This window comes from Peromyscus leucopus, chromosome 8b, assembly GCF_004664715.2.
Source record: "Peromyscus leucopus breed LL Stock chromosome 8b, UCI_PerLeu_2.1, whole genome shotgun sequence".
NCBI classification, from domain to species: domain Eukaryota; kingdom Metazoa; phylum Chordata; class Mammalia; order Rodentia; family Cricetidae; genus Peromyscus; species Peromyscus leucopus.
This window is the reverse complement of record NC_051086.1, coordinates 62,049,096-62,061,533: the sequence shown is the minus strand read 5'-3', so window position 1 is coordinate 62,061,533 and position 12,438 is coordinate 62,049,096. Positions and strand designations below refer to the sequence as shown.

The window sequence follows — 12,438 nt, the reverse complement described above, 5'->3', positions numbered from 1 at the left end:
CACAATCTTGCCCAATAGGACATGTGAAAGGCGGGATCTATGTCAATCTTTTTTCCCCATTTGTCCAGTTATATGTCTATCTGTACTCAGTTCCAGCCCACTTGGTCTTCAACCCAAGGATTGGTTTCTCTGTTCTTTGTTCCTGGCTCATGATTGGTTTTTTTTTCATTCCGCCCCTCTCTTCTAGATCTTGCAGGCGGGATTAGCACGCAGCTTCCTGCTCTCGCCAAAAAAATAAAAGAAGAAAAAGAAAAGAGGAGAGAGCCGAAAGAAAAAAAAAAAAAAAAAAGTCACGGAGATCTTTGATTTTTAATTGGCTTTCAGCCTTGTCGATCAGGCCAAGATTTGCCTTTTGATTGGTCGGCCTGTCTGCCCATCCCGAATCGGGGGTGGGATTTCCCCAGGAGACCCACACCTGGTTACCACTGGTCGAACAGTGCGCCTGTCTGAAGCTTCCGGCCAGAGATTGGAGGCGGACGCGGACAGGTGGGCGTGGATTGGCTAGGGCAGCCGGTCAATGTGAGGCGGGGGCGGGGCCTCGGCGGCTGGTTGCGCGTGTCCGCCGCTGGCTCCGCTCTATCCGGCTTTGCTAGGGGAGGTGAGTCCGGCCGCGGCGGCACCGGCGGCTGAGGAGGCGGCGGCTGAAGAGAAAGCGGCCACGGCGGCTGTGGAGAAAGCGACCGTGGGCACGGAAGCCGGGTGGGGGGGAGGGGGGGAGACGGAGCAGCCTTGAGCCCTGCAGGGGCCGTCGCGCGGGGGACCCACCCGCTCTCCCCCCCAACCCTCCTCAGCACAAGCAGCCGGCGGCGGCGGGGGCAGGAGTCAGCCTGCTTCCGATCGTCCCCCGCCCGCTTCCCGGGGCTCCTATTCTTTGGCCCCGGGACCCTAACCTCCTCCTGGGGCGGTTCCCTGTGTCTGGGCGTCCGAGTGCTGCCCACCGCTCTTTCATTCCCTCCCTGCACCTCCTTCCCTTCACTTTTGCCGGGGTTCTCTCTGTCCTCTTCTGTCCTGCCTGTCGCCTCCTCGCCTCACTCTCTTCTTCCAACCTCCTCCCCTGGCTCATTCTGCCCAGTAAAGTTTGGTACAACCCCCCCCCCCAATCAGGTCAACCAGACTAGGAGTAGGGGGAGATGTAGGAAGGCCTGAGAATTCGAGGGGGGGGGAACTGGAAGCTGGTTTCCCTGACAATTTCCCCACATCTTTTTGACTTAGAGTGGTTGGAATTTTTTTTTTTTTATTTTTTAAATTGTGTTTTTGAGGAGGTGGGAGGTGTTTAGAAAAGGATGTGGGAATGGAAGCGGTAGATGAGTCAACCCTCTTACAAGATTCCAAGGGTGGTGTGTTCCCAGATCCTTTTCGTGTGTGGAGTTCAGGGGGTCGGGAGGTTTGGCCTTTATTCCCACACTCAAAGTTGGAACCTCCCCCCCATTAAGAATGGAGTTTTAGTATCCACTTGTGGCAGGAATCCTGGGGGGAAGGGGCCCTTTTTCCTTTTCCTTTTCCTTTTCTCCCCCTTATTTTATGTTATTAACTTTTTATTTTGTCAACCCATACCCTTCCACACACTCTTACCCAAAAATCAAACACCCAAGATCCTCTAACTTCTTTGGATTGACTGATGAAGACATAAAGCCAGTTACGCTCTATGTTTTTTGAGGTGGAGTGAGTGGTTTCTTCATTTTTTTTTTTAAATGGCCAAATGACAGCTTGACCCAGTTTGCTTTCCAATCAAAGGGCATTTTTTTGAATGTCTCTTTGTGGCGCAAGAGCCAGCGCAAAAATGATGGCGGCTTACAATGGCGGTACATCTGCAGCAGCGGCAGGTCACCACCACCACCATCATCACCACCTTCCACACCTTCCTCCTCCTCACCTTCACCACCACCACCACCCTCAACACCACCTTCATCCGGGGTCGGCTGCTGCTGTACACCCCGTACAACAGCATACGTCTTCGGCAGCTGCGGCCGCCGCAGCAGCAGCCGCAGCCGCAGCCATGTTAAACCCCGGGCAACAACAGCCATATTTCCCATCCCCGGCACCGGGTCAGGCTCCTGGACCAGCTGCAGCAGCCCCGGCTCAGGTACAGGCTGCTGCGGCTGCTACAGTTAAGGCGCATCATCATCAACACTCGCATCATCCACAGCAGCAGCTGGACATTGAGCCGGATAGACCTATTGGATACGGAGCCTTTGGTGTTGTCTGGTGAGTATCGAAAACACAACTCCACACGGTTCTCACTCGGCAGTCCGTGATTCACGGTTGACTCCATCTTGACCAAAGTTGAGCAAGCTTCTCAACCCAGCTTGAGGAACCACCCTCCTTGGTGACGAGGCCCGATGAAGTGGCTCTCTAGGCCTGTACTTTTTTGAGTCATGGCAAATGGTAGTGCAGCACTTTCTCCTGAGTGACACTAGTGTGTAGGCTGTTAAACTTGTCTGTTAAGAACCTCAGTGAGCTGCTGAGTGTAGGATCAGTAGGTGAATGTGTTAAATACTCCTACAAAGACCTTGGTCATCTCTCATGTGTGGTAGTTTTGATTGGCTGCTCGGTTACAGCAGGTGTCAACAACTGACTCTCCCAACTTGATTTCTTTCTAATAGTCCCCAGCAGAATATACTTAGTGTCATCACCTTTTCTTGCCCACTGTGTCTTTTCAGACCTTACTTTCTGATCTTGGCCTTTGGAAGAAAGGTAGTTTTCATTGTCGAACCAGTTAAACATCATCGCTTGAGTGGTTTATTTTAAACCGGAAAGCTAAAGTTGGGAAGTATGTAGCTTAGCCTTCTGATAAGAATGCATTAAATATAGCATCACACACGAGTAGCACAAATGAGGTTAGTAGACTGGAGCTGTGCCGTGGCCCACATTTGTTGTAATGTGGTGTCACTGACTCTTAGGGTGCTTTTATCCCTTGGCCAGTTGTTCCGGTAGGAAGTGTACCTTTAACAAATGAAACTCTATTACTTTTGCTAGTAGTCAGATGTTTAAAAGTCTAAAGATTGGTTAGATGTAACATTTTTATGTATTTGCCCTTCTTAGGAAGATTGGTGAAACACGGAATAAACTGAGGGTGTTATTTTTTTTTCTCCCTTCCAAGGATTAAGAATTTCAGTGTAGAGAGATGGTTTCATATTTTCAGTGCATGCAAACATAGATTCTTACTGTCCAGCAAAGTCCCCATCACAAAAAGAACTCTTTGAAAGTAGCCTGTAAATAATTGCTTTTTGTCTTTGTTTTTAAGGCTAAAGTTGATTCTAGGTAAGATTTACATAATAGCTAGCTACCTTCCTATTTCAGAATTTATAGTCTTGGCACCGAAGTGAGCTGAATCCTAATTCTTCTCTTAAAATGAAGAAAACAAGAGTACAGTTTTTCTCAGCTAGCCTGCGAGGAGGCTATTGCTGCATTCTTGCTTCTCCAGGGACTGTGGGATTCCTAGTGGGAAAGAGTGTAGGCCATAATGGTTCCTTTTCAGTCCCTCTGTTCAGGGACCTGCCTGTTCCTGCTTTCCTCTTTCTCTTCCATTGCACCCCCCCCCCCCCCAGGGACTTCACTATGAACTTCCATTCCTTGCCTAACCCTTGAGGATTTCCAAACTGCGGGGGATGGGAGGAGAGTAGGGGAAAATTGGTTCCTTGCTTCAACTCTTGTCATAATTTTATAGACTTCGAGTATCTGGATTTTTTTAGATGTGGTTGTGTCAATGCTGAAAACTAGGAATACAAAAAGGGAAACGATTTTTAGTATTTATGAGTAGAGAGGGTTATTCATTCACTCACTACCTTTCTGTCAAAAGGCCTTGCGACTTGTAGAACTTCAGGTTTGTGGCAAGAGTTAAAAAAAAAAACTAAGAGAGTGCTCCAGCATCTCATCTGGCAAATGTTGTGGTAGTGTTAGGAATCGCTCATATCTGAAAATCCACAAGTGCTTGGCGGGAATGCATTCTAGAGATTCATAGACTGTCCCTTGCACCATGAACTTGACATATGCTTCTGACACCATTTTCTGTGGTTTTGTGTTTGCCTTCTCTTACTGAATACACTATAAGTTCCTTGAGGCTAAGAACTATATAACAAAGTACTTTTTTGTAACTTTTGGAGAAATCTCAATACTGGCCTGGAACTCAACTATATAGACTCCTGGGCCTCAAGTTTGGTCTGATCTCACTGCCTGAGTGCTGGAGTTGCAGAGGTGCCGGACTATGCTTAGTCTAGAACAGTGGTTCTCAATCTTAATGCTGCCACCCTTAATACAGTTCCTCATGTTGTGGTGACCCCTAACCATAAAATTTGTTTTACTGTTTTGTTGTTACTTCATAACTGTAATTTGCTACTGTTAGGAATCCTAATAAATATCTGTGTTTTCCAATGGTCTTAGGCAACCCCTATAAAAGGATCCTTCCATCTGCAAAGGGGTTGCAACCCACATGTTGAGAACCACTGGTCTAGAAGTCTTTTTTTTTTTTTTTTTCCTCTAGCACCTTGGACGGTGCTGTGGCACCTTACTGCTTTTTTGATTTACTGACTTCTTTGTTGGTTGGTTGATTGATCTACTGACTTCTTTGTTTTGGCGTAAACAATAGGCATTTATTACTCTCAGTTCTAGAGGCTGGAAATCCAAGATCTAGGTGACAGCAGGTTTGGGTCCGTTCTGAGACTTCTCTCCTTGGTTGCCGATGGCTGCCATCTTGCTGTGTCCTTGAATGCTCAAAAATGTTTTTTGTTTTTTTTTATCCAAATGGTTTTTTTTTGATCTGTCTTCATTTCACAATCAGGTTTTGCTAGTTCTTGCAGGAATGTCTTTATCAGCTGTTTTAGGTGAAATACAATTTAGTTTGAAAAAGGGGAAGAGTACCAGGTGTGTGTTTTTAGTATGCAAATGCTTTTCTATTTTTATATTTACATATTGATTACTTGCTATCTGAATTGCTTATTTGGAATTTAACTGCTGTGTGACCTAAGATTGCTAAAACTAGAGATTTGATAACCAAGCCAGAATGAATTGCCAGTAGTGTACTGAAATTCCAGGTATTGGTGAGGTTTTTCACCGTTTAACCTACTAAAACAGGCTTTTTCTTTTTAATTTAAAAAGTTTTTTTTTTTGCACCTGAAACAGTTATTTCCTAAAATAATTAATCAGAACATTCTAGTGATGCATCATTTAAGTCGATACTCTATGTGTAATTATCTGGGTATCATAAGATTCAAACAGTTATTTTTTAAAATGTTTTTCTGGCATAGCTTATGACAGGGAATTATATCTGCTCCCATTTCTTTTTATGGACATGCAGTTTGGGGTACTAACTAATGGCCAAAAAGGTGAATATAATTTTGAGGGATACTAGTCTTCAGTGCAGCCAGGGAGAAATATTCATAGAAATGTTGCGGTATTTTACCATTCAGATTTATTACTGAACAATTTAGTGTACCTGACTTGATTTATCTTTCTGCTGAATTTTACTGGTAGAATGATGTATCAGTCTTGGACAGTTGTGTAAAAATAGTGAGTTACCCATTGGCTTGCTGGTAAAGACGGTGCTTTGACAGTTCAATTAAGGTTTCATTAACAACTGTCTGCGGTGTTTTATCTCAAAGGAAAGGTTCCAGCTTACCTGGTAATGTGATCAGGGGTAGCTTGAGATACATTCATTGCCAATGATAGATGTTGCTCATTTGCTTTTAAAACATCATATATAATTTGACCTGAGTTATCAAATGTCAGGACTTCTGGGTGCCCATACGGACATTTTCATAATACAGAAACAAAACACACACAGTAATTTCTGTCATTTGGTGAAGGTAATATGAATGTATCCCCTTTTCTGTAGTTCACCTTTGCTAGAGAAAAATACTGAGCTTTAAGAATGTGACAACTTTGGAACAAAGTGCTTCAGGGTCTTAGGAAGTGTATAGTTTAAAGAATTGGAGTAAGCTGACCACATGAGAGCTGTTTGAGGACTACTAAAGCCCAGGCGGTTTTAACACTGTCAACATAAAATATAGATTGGATTAATGCTACATGCTTCCTTGATAAAAGTGAGTCCAAGAAAAGCCTCTACTTTATAAAATTAATGTTTTAGCTTTTGATTTGTCTGATTAATTAAAAGATCAAAGACCCTTGGATTCATCCAGTCTGTTGTCTTTGTACTTCAAATAAAGTTGGGAAGCTTTGAATGTTTTTATTTTAATACCTTTAGCAAGTTACTTTTATCTGTATTTCAAAACTTCAGCATCACTGTGGTGACAGTGACTTATCACTAAGCTTTGTGATGTTGATAATTTACTCTTTCCGTCCCTCATCTGTGAAATGGGGATCATAGTGCTTATGTCAGAATCAGTACTAGGGTTAAATGAGGTGATTGTTATAAACCAGTATATCTAGTATACAGTAAGTCCTCAGTGAATGCTCTTGTAGTTATTGCTGGCTTCAAAAAAAAATAAAAAAAATTAAAAAAAAGACAAAATGCTGTTGTTAATGTGCAGGAAGAGTCTTCCTAGGTTGTCAAATTTACCATATGATATCAATGTGCAAATTATTTTAGGAGGCAAGACTTTAACTACTATAGAGTGGCCTTCTCAGTTGTATTCATGCGGAGGAGATGAAGTTTGAATTCAGAGCCAAGGAGAAAATACTCTTGTGCTCTCTCAATCAGAGAACAACAAAACAGAGCTAGTATGGGTGTAGTTTAGCTAGTGTTCTAGTTATCTGTGCCGTTGGAGAAACTATTGTGGATTTACATACTGAGAAGTAACAAGTGAAGGATGTCATCACTGTTTAAGTTGCTGTAGCGGAAATTTCCTGTGAGGTGGGGGGAAATGTGTGTGATTAAATGAAAAATTATTCGGTGTAAACTTTCATGCATGACAGAGATTTCTAACTTGTTCATCTTGTGAAAATTAGAGGTGTATTTTCTGTGGTCCTCTTACTCTGTAAATAAGAAATTAGATGTTGGAAAAAAATGGGGAATGCTTTTGGGATGTTTGGGGAAAATCCTGGATTTAGTTACTTCAGAAAGAGTAGTAGTACGCTAAAAGTGTATTTTGCTGTTAACTGTTTTCCAGGTTAAGAATCTGTGGTATAGAGAAGTTTCTCTTCTATTAGCCAAAATTAACAGACACTGCTGGGTTCTGGGGGTCTGCTTTGTGCAAAGAGCTTTGAAGACGCAGAGCCTGCACCATAAAAAGGAAATGGTAGCTCTTCTAGACATAACAGAGCATCCGTGTGAAACTAGCAGTGTGGAAATCTATATTGTTAATTTCAACTACAAATAAACATATCTTTAGAAACTGCAGGTTCTTGATCATAAACAAGAGTTAGAGGATAAAAGTTACACAGTCTTATATTACTGTATCTATTTCTTGGTGATTGAGAGCCTTTAGTCTGCAACATTCAATTAGTCTGTAACATTCAAAATGATTTTAGATTTTAACTGAAGATTATCTATATTATGTTTTAAAAAACCACAGTATAACAAAGAGTAAGCTTGTTTTATTATTGGAGATTAATTTCATGATATACTAATAAATATCAACTTAGAAAAAAAAAGGTTTTTTTTTTTTTCCTTTGAGACAGGGTTTCTCTGTGTAGCCCTGGCCCCTGGAACTCACTCTGTAGACCAGACTGGTCTCGAACTCACAGAGATCCACCTGCCTCTACCTTCTGAGTGCTGGGATTAAAGGTGTGCATTACCATCACCTCCTAGCAAAAAGACTTTTTATTTTTTTAATTGAAAAATGAAAAGTACATTTCAAACAACATTACCTTTCAGACCATCTTAAGCAACAGTATCTCTAAATTAGATGACTTCTTAGACACTAGTCAGTTTCGGGGATGGTAGAGTCCCCCTTTCCATTTGCTATGCCAGAGGAAGGTATTTGTCAAATGAATTAACTGGGTATATGTGTGAATATAGATTCCAGGGCTTTTTTTTTTCCTGCAAAGCATGACATCTGAGATCAAAGTTACTCTTTGATGTAAAATAACCTCTACTAGCACACTGGAATGTTTTCCTTTCTGACTTAGGCTTGTCCAAGTTTTTATTGGCTTCCATAATATAATAGAGTGGTGAGTAGCTGTTTTATTATATTTTTAAAAAATTTTTTAAAATCAGGTTTATAGTTGGGTGGTGGTAGCACATGCCTTTATTCCAGTACCTGGGAGGCAGAGGCAGGTGTATCTCTGCGATTTTGAGGCCAGCCTGGTCTACAGAGTGAGTTCTAGGATAGCCAAGGCTAGAAAAATCAGGTTTATTGATATATTAGTAGTTCAAAGATCAACTTCATATATTGTCTGTTGCCTTAATATGCTGATTTACTTTATTTGTTGGAAATTGTCAAGGCCAAAGTAATTTCTTCCAACTGTCATTTAACCAGTAAATGGAATGAGGCTGCTTTGTAGATTATGTTTGGTTTTAGTTACTATTCCCTGTGCATCCACACCACTCCAGTGAATTATTTGTTAACTGGGCTATCTAATGCACATCAGCAGTGATTTCCTAACCAAAATAGCTTGTCACTTTGATCCTATGTAGCTTGGGGGTAACATAGAGAGTGCCTGAGGCATCAGTTATAGTGTACTCAAGGAACATGTGACCAGTCATGATAGATTTCATTGGTAGTTCAGAGGTGCCTAGGCAAGAAATATTAGCAAAAATTCTAGCACTCTGAAACTATAAAAAGATGACTTCTAAGGAACAACTATGCCGAGAGTGAACTTTTAACAGTTCATTATAATGGTGTGAGTGGGAGTAGTGTATACAGGGATGTCTGACATGGATAGTGATGTGTTCTTACACCTAGGTTCACATCTGTATTTTGAATTAGTTTGCCTAACTCTGCTGTCAGACAGTGAAAGTTTTTGGTACTTGGGACTCACTAGTCCATGCATTTTGTTGTTAGCTTGCTATGACTGGCACTCTAAGAGACAGTAAGTAAGGATGTTTAGTTCTGTGGCTGATTTTCAAGCCTCTTTCAAGTTGCTTCTGTCATTTCTGTTTGTGGTGTATTGTACTGAGTTACAGGGAATTATCTTGTCTTCTAAGGGTTATGAGCTTGTCTTGAAGGAGTTTATAGTCACTAAGTAATTCGAAAAATAATGTTCTTACTCTCAGTTAGTTCACAAAGCCTTAGTGAAAACTGAAACTAGCTAGGAAGATGAGCATGATGTCTGAACCTCTTGTCTGTAATCCCAGCACTCAGAAGGCTGAGGCAAGAGGAATGCTGTAAGTTCAAGGCTAGTCTGGACCACATAATGAGTTCCAAGCTACCTTGGGCTCAGAATAAGACCTTATCTAAAAAAAAAAAAAAAAAAAAAAAAAAAAACACTGAAAATTCAACAAAACAAAACTCTGTCACAACAACTTAAACAGTGCAGTCTTTTCACTTCTGATAATACCTGTGTATTATTGTGTGTATGTTAACTGTTTACTAGAACTGTTTACCAGTCACTGTGCTAGGCGATAAGAATTAAAGATTTAGTCTTCCTGTGGGAGAGAGAGTTGTAAATGGATAGTTATAATTCAGTGCCATAAATGCAGCAAGCTAGGTGGTCCCTGGATATTACTGAGAGCATAGAGAAGGGATTCTTGTGGAAGGTGTGCTGTTTCCTAGAATAGTACACTGTTCATGGAAGAAACCTGCTTGTTGGCAAATGGGCAATTTCTTCATGTAAATTCGTGTTGTGTTTTTATGAGAGTAGGTGGATGGGTCCAGATGAAGAAGCCACTTGGTTGTAGAGAGAGTTGCACGTGGGGTGGTAGGAGATGCAAGCTAGAGCTAGACCAAAAAGGGGTTGGGGTGTCATGCTGAATAGAGGTTATTGTTGTGGCAGGGCAAGAATCTTAATCTTTTCAGGAAGAGAGTACCGTATATACAGACAAGGTGTCTATAGTATTAAAAGCTCACAAGGGGAATGATTAGAGGAAATTAAAAAAAAAAATCTTTGTGCTTGCTGTGTGTCTGTGCGTGCGCACATATGTGTGCCAGATGTTGATGCTGGGTGTCTTTTATCTTGTATCTTCTTTTATCTTCACTTTATCCTTTTTGAGACTGGGTCTCTCACTGAACCTAGACTGGCTGGCCGGCAAGCCCCAAAGATCCTCTTGTTTATGCTGGGATTACAGGTCCATGCCACTGCCCTGATTAAACTGAGTTCTCGAACTCATGGCAAACACTTTACCAACTGAAGCAGCCCCTCCCTCCCCCTTGTGGGGGGAGTGAAAATAAAAAAGAGGCGGAAACCCTGTAAATGACAGCTATTGAAAGTTTTTAAGTAAAAGAATGATGGATTAGATTTAATTCTTTGAATGTTTAAGTTAAAAGATAGAGTTGCTAAGGACTGTCTGAGCCTTAGGGGATATTCTGCTGTGGTGGAAGAAGTTGCTGGAGGCCAGACTAAAGCTCAGTCAGATGGGAAATGTGTTCACCACGAATGACAGCCCTGTGTGGTAGGAGGCTGTTAGGAGAATAGGGGTGATCTTGGTTCACATTAAAAGTCAAGGAAAATTAGCATGAAGAAAAGGCCATTGCATTTATCAAGAAGATAGATCATTGATGGCTTTTGAAAGAATGATTGCATCTGATTTTCTGCCTCTAATTGTATGTGTGTGTGTGTGTGAGAGAGAGAGAGAGAGAGAGAGAGATGTGTGTGTGTGTGTGTGTGTGTGTGTGTGCCATCTTAACCTCTGAGCCATCTCTCAGCCCCAGATTTTAAATGTTTTAAATCTCAGCAGCACTTTACTGTTACTAACATTTTTTTTTTAGATCCTGAGTTTGTGTTTGTAAGTTTAATAAACTAGAAAACTTTTTTTTTGTTGTTTTTTTTGAGACAGGGTTTCTCTGTGTAGCTTTGCGCCTTTCCTGGATCTTGCTCTGTAGACCAGGCTGGCCTCAAACTCACAGAGATCCACCTGGCTCTGCCTCCCGAGTGCTGGGATTAAAGGCGTGCGCCACCACCGCCTGGCTAAACTAGAAAACTTGATGTTTATTGTGTACCGATACTGTTTTCTTTGGGAGAAGTTTATTTATCATAGAATACTAAACTAAGCTTACTAGAAGGCAAGCTAGATTCTGGTTCTGACTTTGCTATCAACAGTCCTGAGACTCTGGTAAAGTTATTAAAAGTATCTGAACCTTGGTTTCCTTGCTTATAAAAATCCTCTGTTTTCTTTTTTTTTTTGGTTTTTCAAGACAGGGTTTCTCTGTGTAGCTTTGGTGCCTGTCCTGGATCTCAATGTGTAGACCAGGCTGGCCTTGAACTCACAGAGATCCACCTGCCTCCTCTGTTTTCTAAGAATCTTATAAAATGACATTAATATGTGAAAGACATAGTGACATTATTTGTGGGCAAGTAAAATCTTCTAGTGACTACACAACAATTTTCTTCAGGACAGGTAGCTACTGAAATGTTTAAAGGTAAGTATTTTAAAGGTATAAAGGAAGAATGAGGGCCGGGATGAAGCTCAGTTGGTCCAGTCCCTGCTTAGCATGCACAAAGCCACATAAAACCAGGCAATGTGATAAACTCCTGTGATTCCAAGCATTTGGGAGGTAGAAGCAGGAGGATTATCCTCAAATACATATATAGTTGGAGGTTGGAGGCCAGCCTGAGATATGTGAGACTCTGTCTGGGGTGTGTGTGTGTGTGTGTGTGTGTGTGTGTGTGTGTGTGTGTATCAGATAAATGTCACCATGTCCAACTTTGAGATCAGATTTTTAAAAAGTTGTAAAAAAGGATTTATATGTATGAGTGTTTGCCTTCATGTATGTATGTATATATGTATGTACATCACATGTGTGCCTGGTTTGGAGAAATAAGAAGGGGGTCAGATTCCCTGAAATTGGAATTAAACATGGTTGTGATGTGTGCTGGGAACTGAACCTGGGTCCTCTGTAAGTTCAACAAGTGCTCTTTGTGTTGTTTTTGTTTTGTTGTTTGTTTTGAGACAGGGTTTCTCTGTGTTGCTCTAGTTGTCCTGGAACCCTGTAGACCAGGCTGGTCTTGAACTCCAGAGATCTACTTGCCTTTGCCTTTCTGAGTGCTAGGATTAAAGGTGTGTGCCACCAATGCCTGGCTGTAACAAGTGCTCTTAACCATTGAGCTGTTGAGATCAGATTTTAAATATTCAGTTGTTCAAGAGAATATTTTAAACATTCATTTGTTCTCCCCTTCCTGTTACTGATTGATTGATGAGAATTATGCATGTTCAGTTGTGGAGAAAAGCCTGCCTCTTTGGGCAGTTAGAAGCTACTATTTTCCTGGTAGTAAAACATCTTTTAGTGTTTTAGATTTCCTCTCTTGGGGCCAGTGAGATAGCTCAGTGGGTAAAAAAGCATTTGCTGTGTGATTCTGAAGACCAGAGTTCAATACCCAGAACTCACAAGTTGTCTCCTGGCTTCCACAGACCTGCCATGGCACATGCATGATGCGCTTGGGCCT

At 41.6% G+C, this 12,438-nt stretch overlaps 1 protein-coding gene across 1 annotated transcript in view; it reads left to right on the top strand.

Moving 5' to 3' along the window:
- The first annotated feature begins 409 nt into the window (after window positions 1–409).
- Nlk (nemo like kinase) overlaps window positions 410–12,438 on the top strand; it is a 134,303-nt gene continuing 122,274 nt past the window's right edge. The window contains exon 1 of the mRNA XM_028866898.2: window positions 410–2,205. Coding sequence (XP_028722731.1) covers window positions 1,748–2,205 — 458 coding nt within the window. The 5' untranslated portion in view covers window positions 410–1,747. The remainder of the gene's footprint in view (window positions 2,206–12,438) is intronic.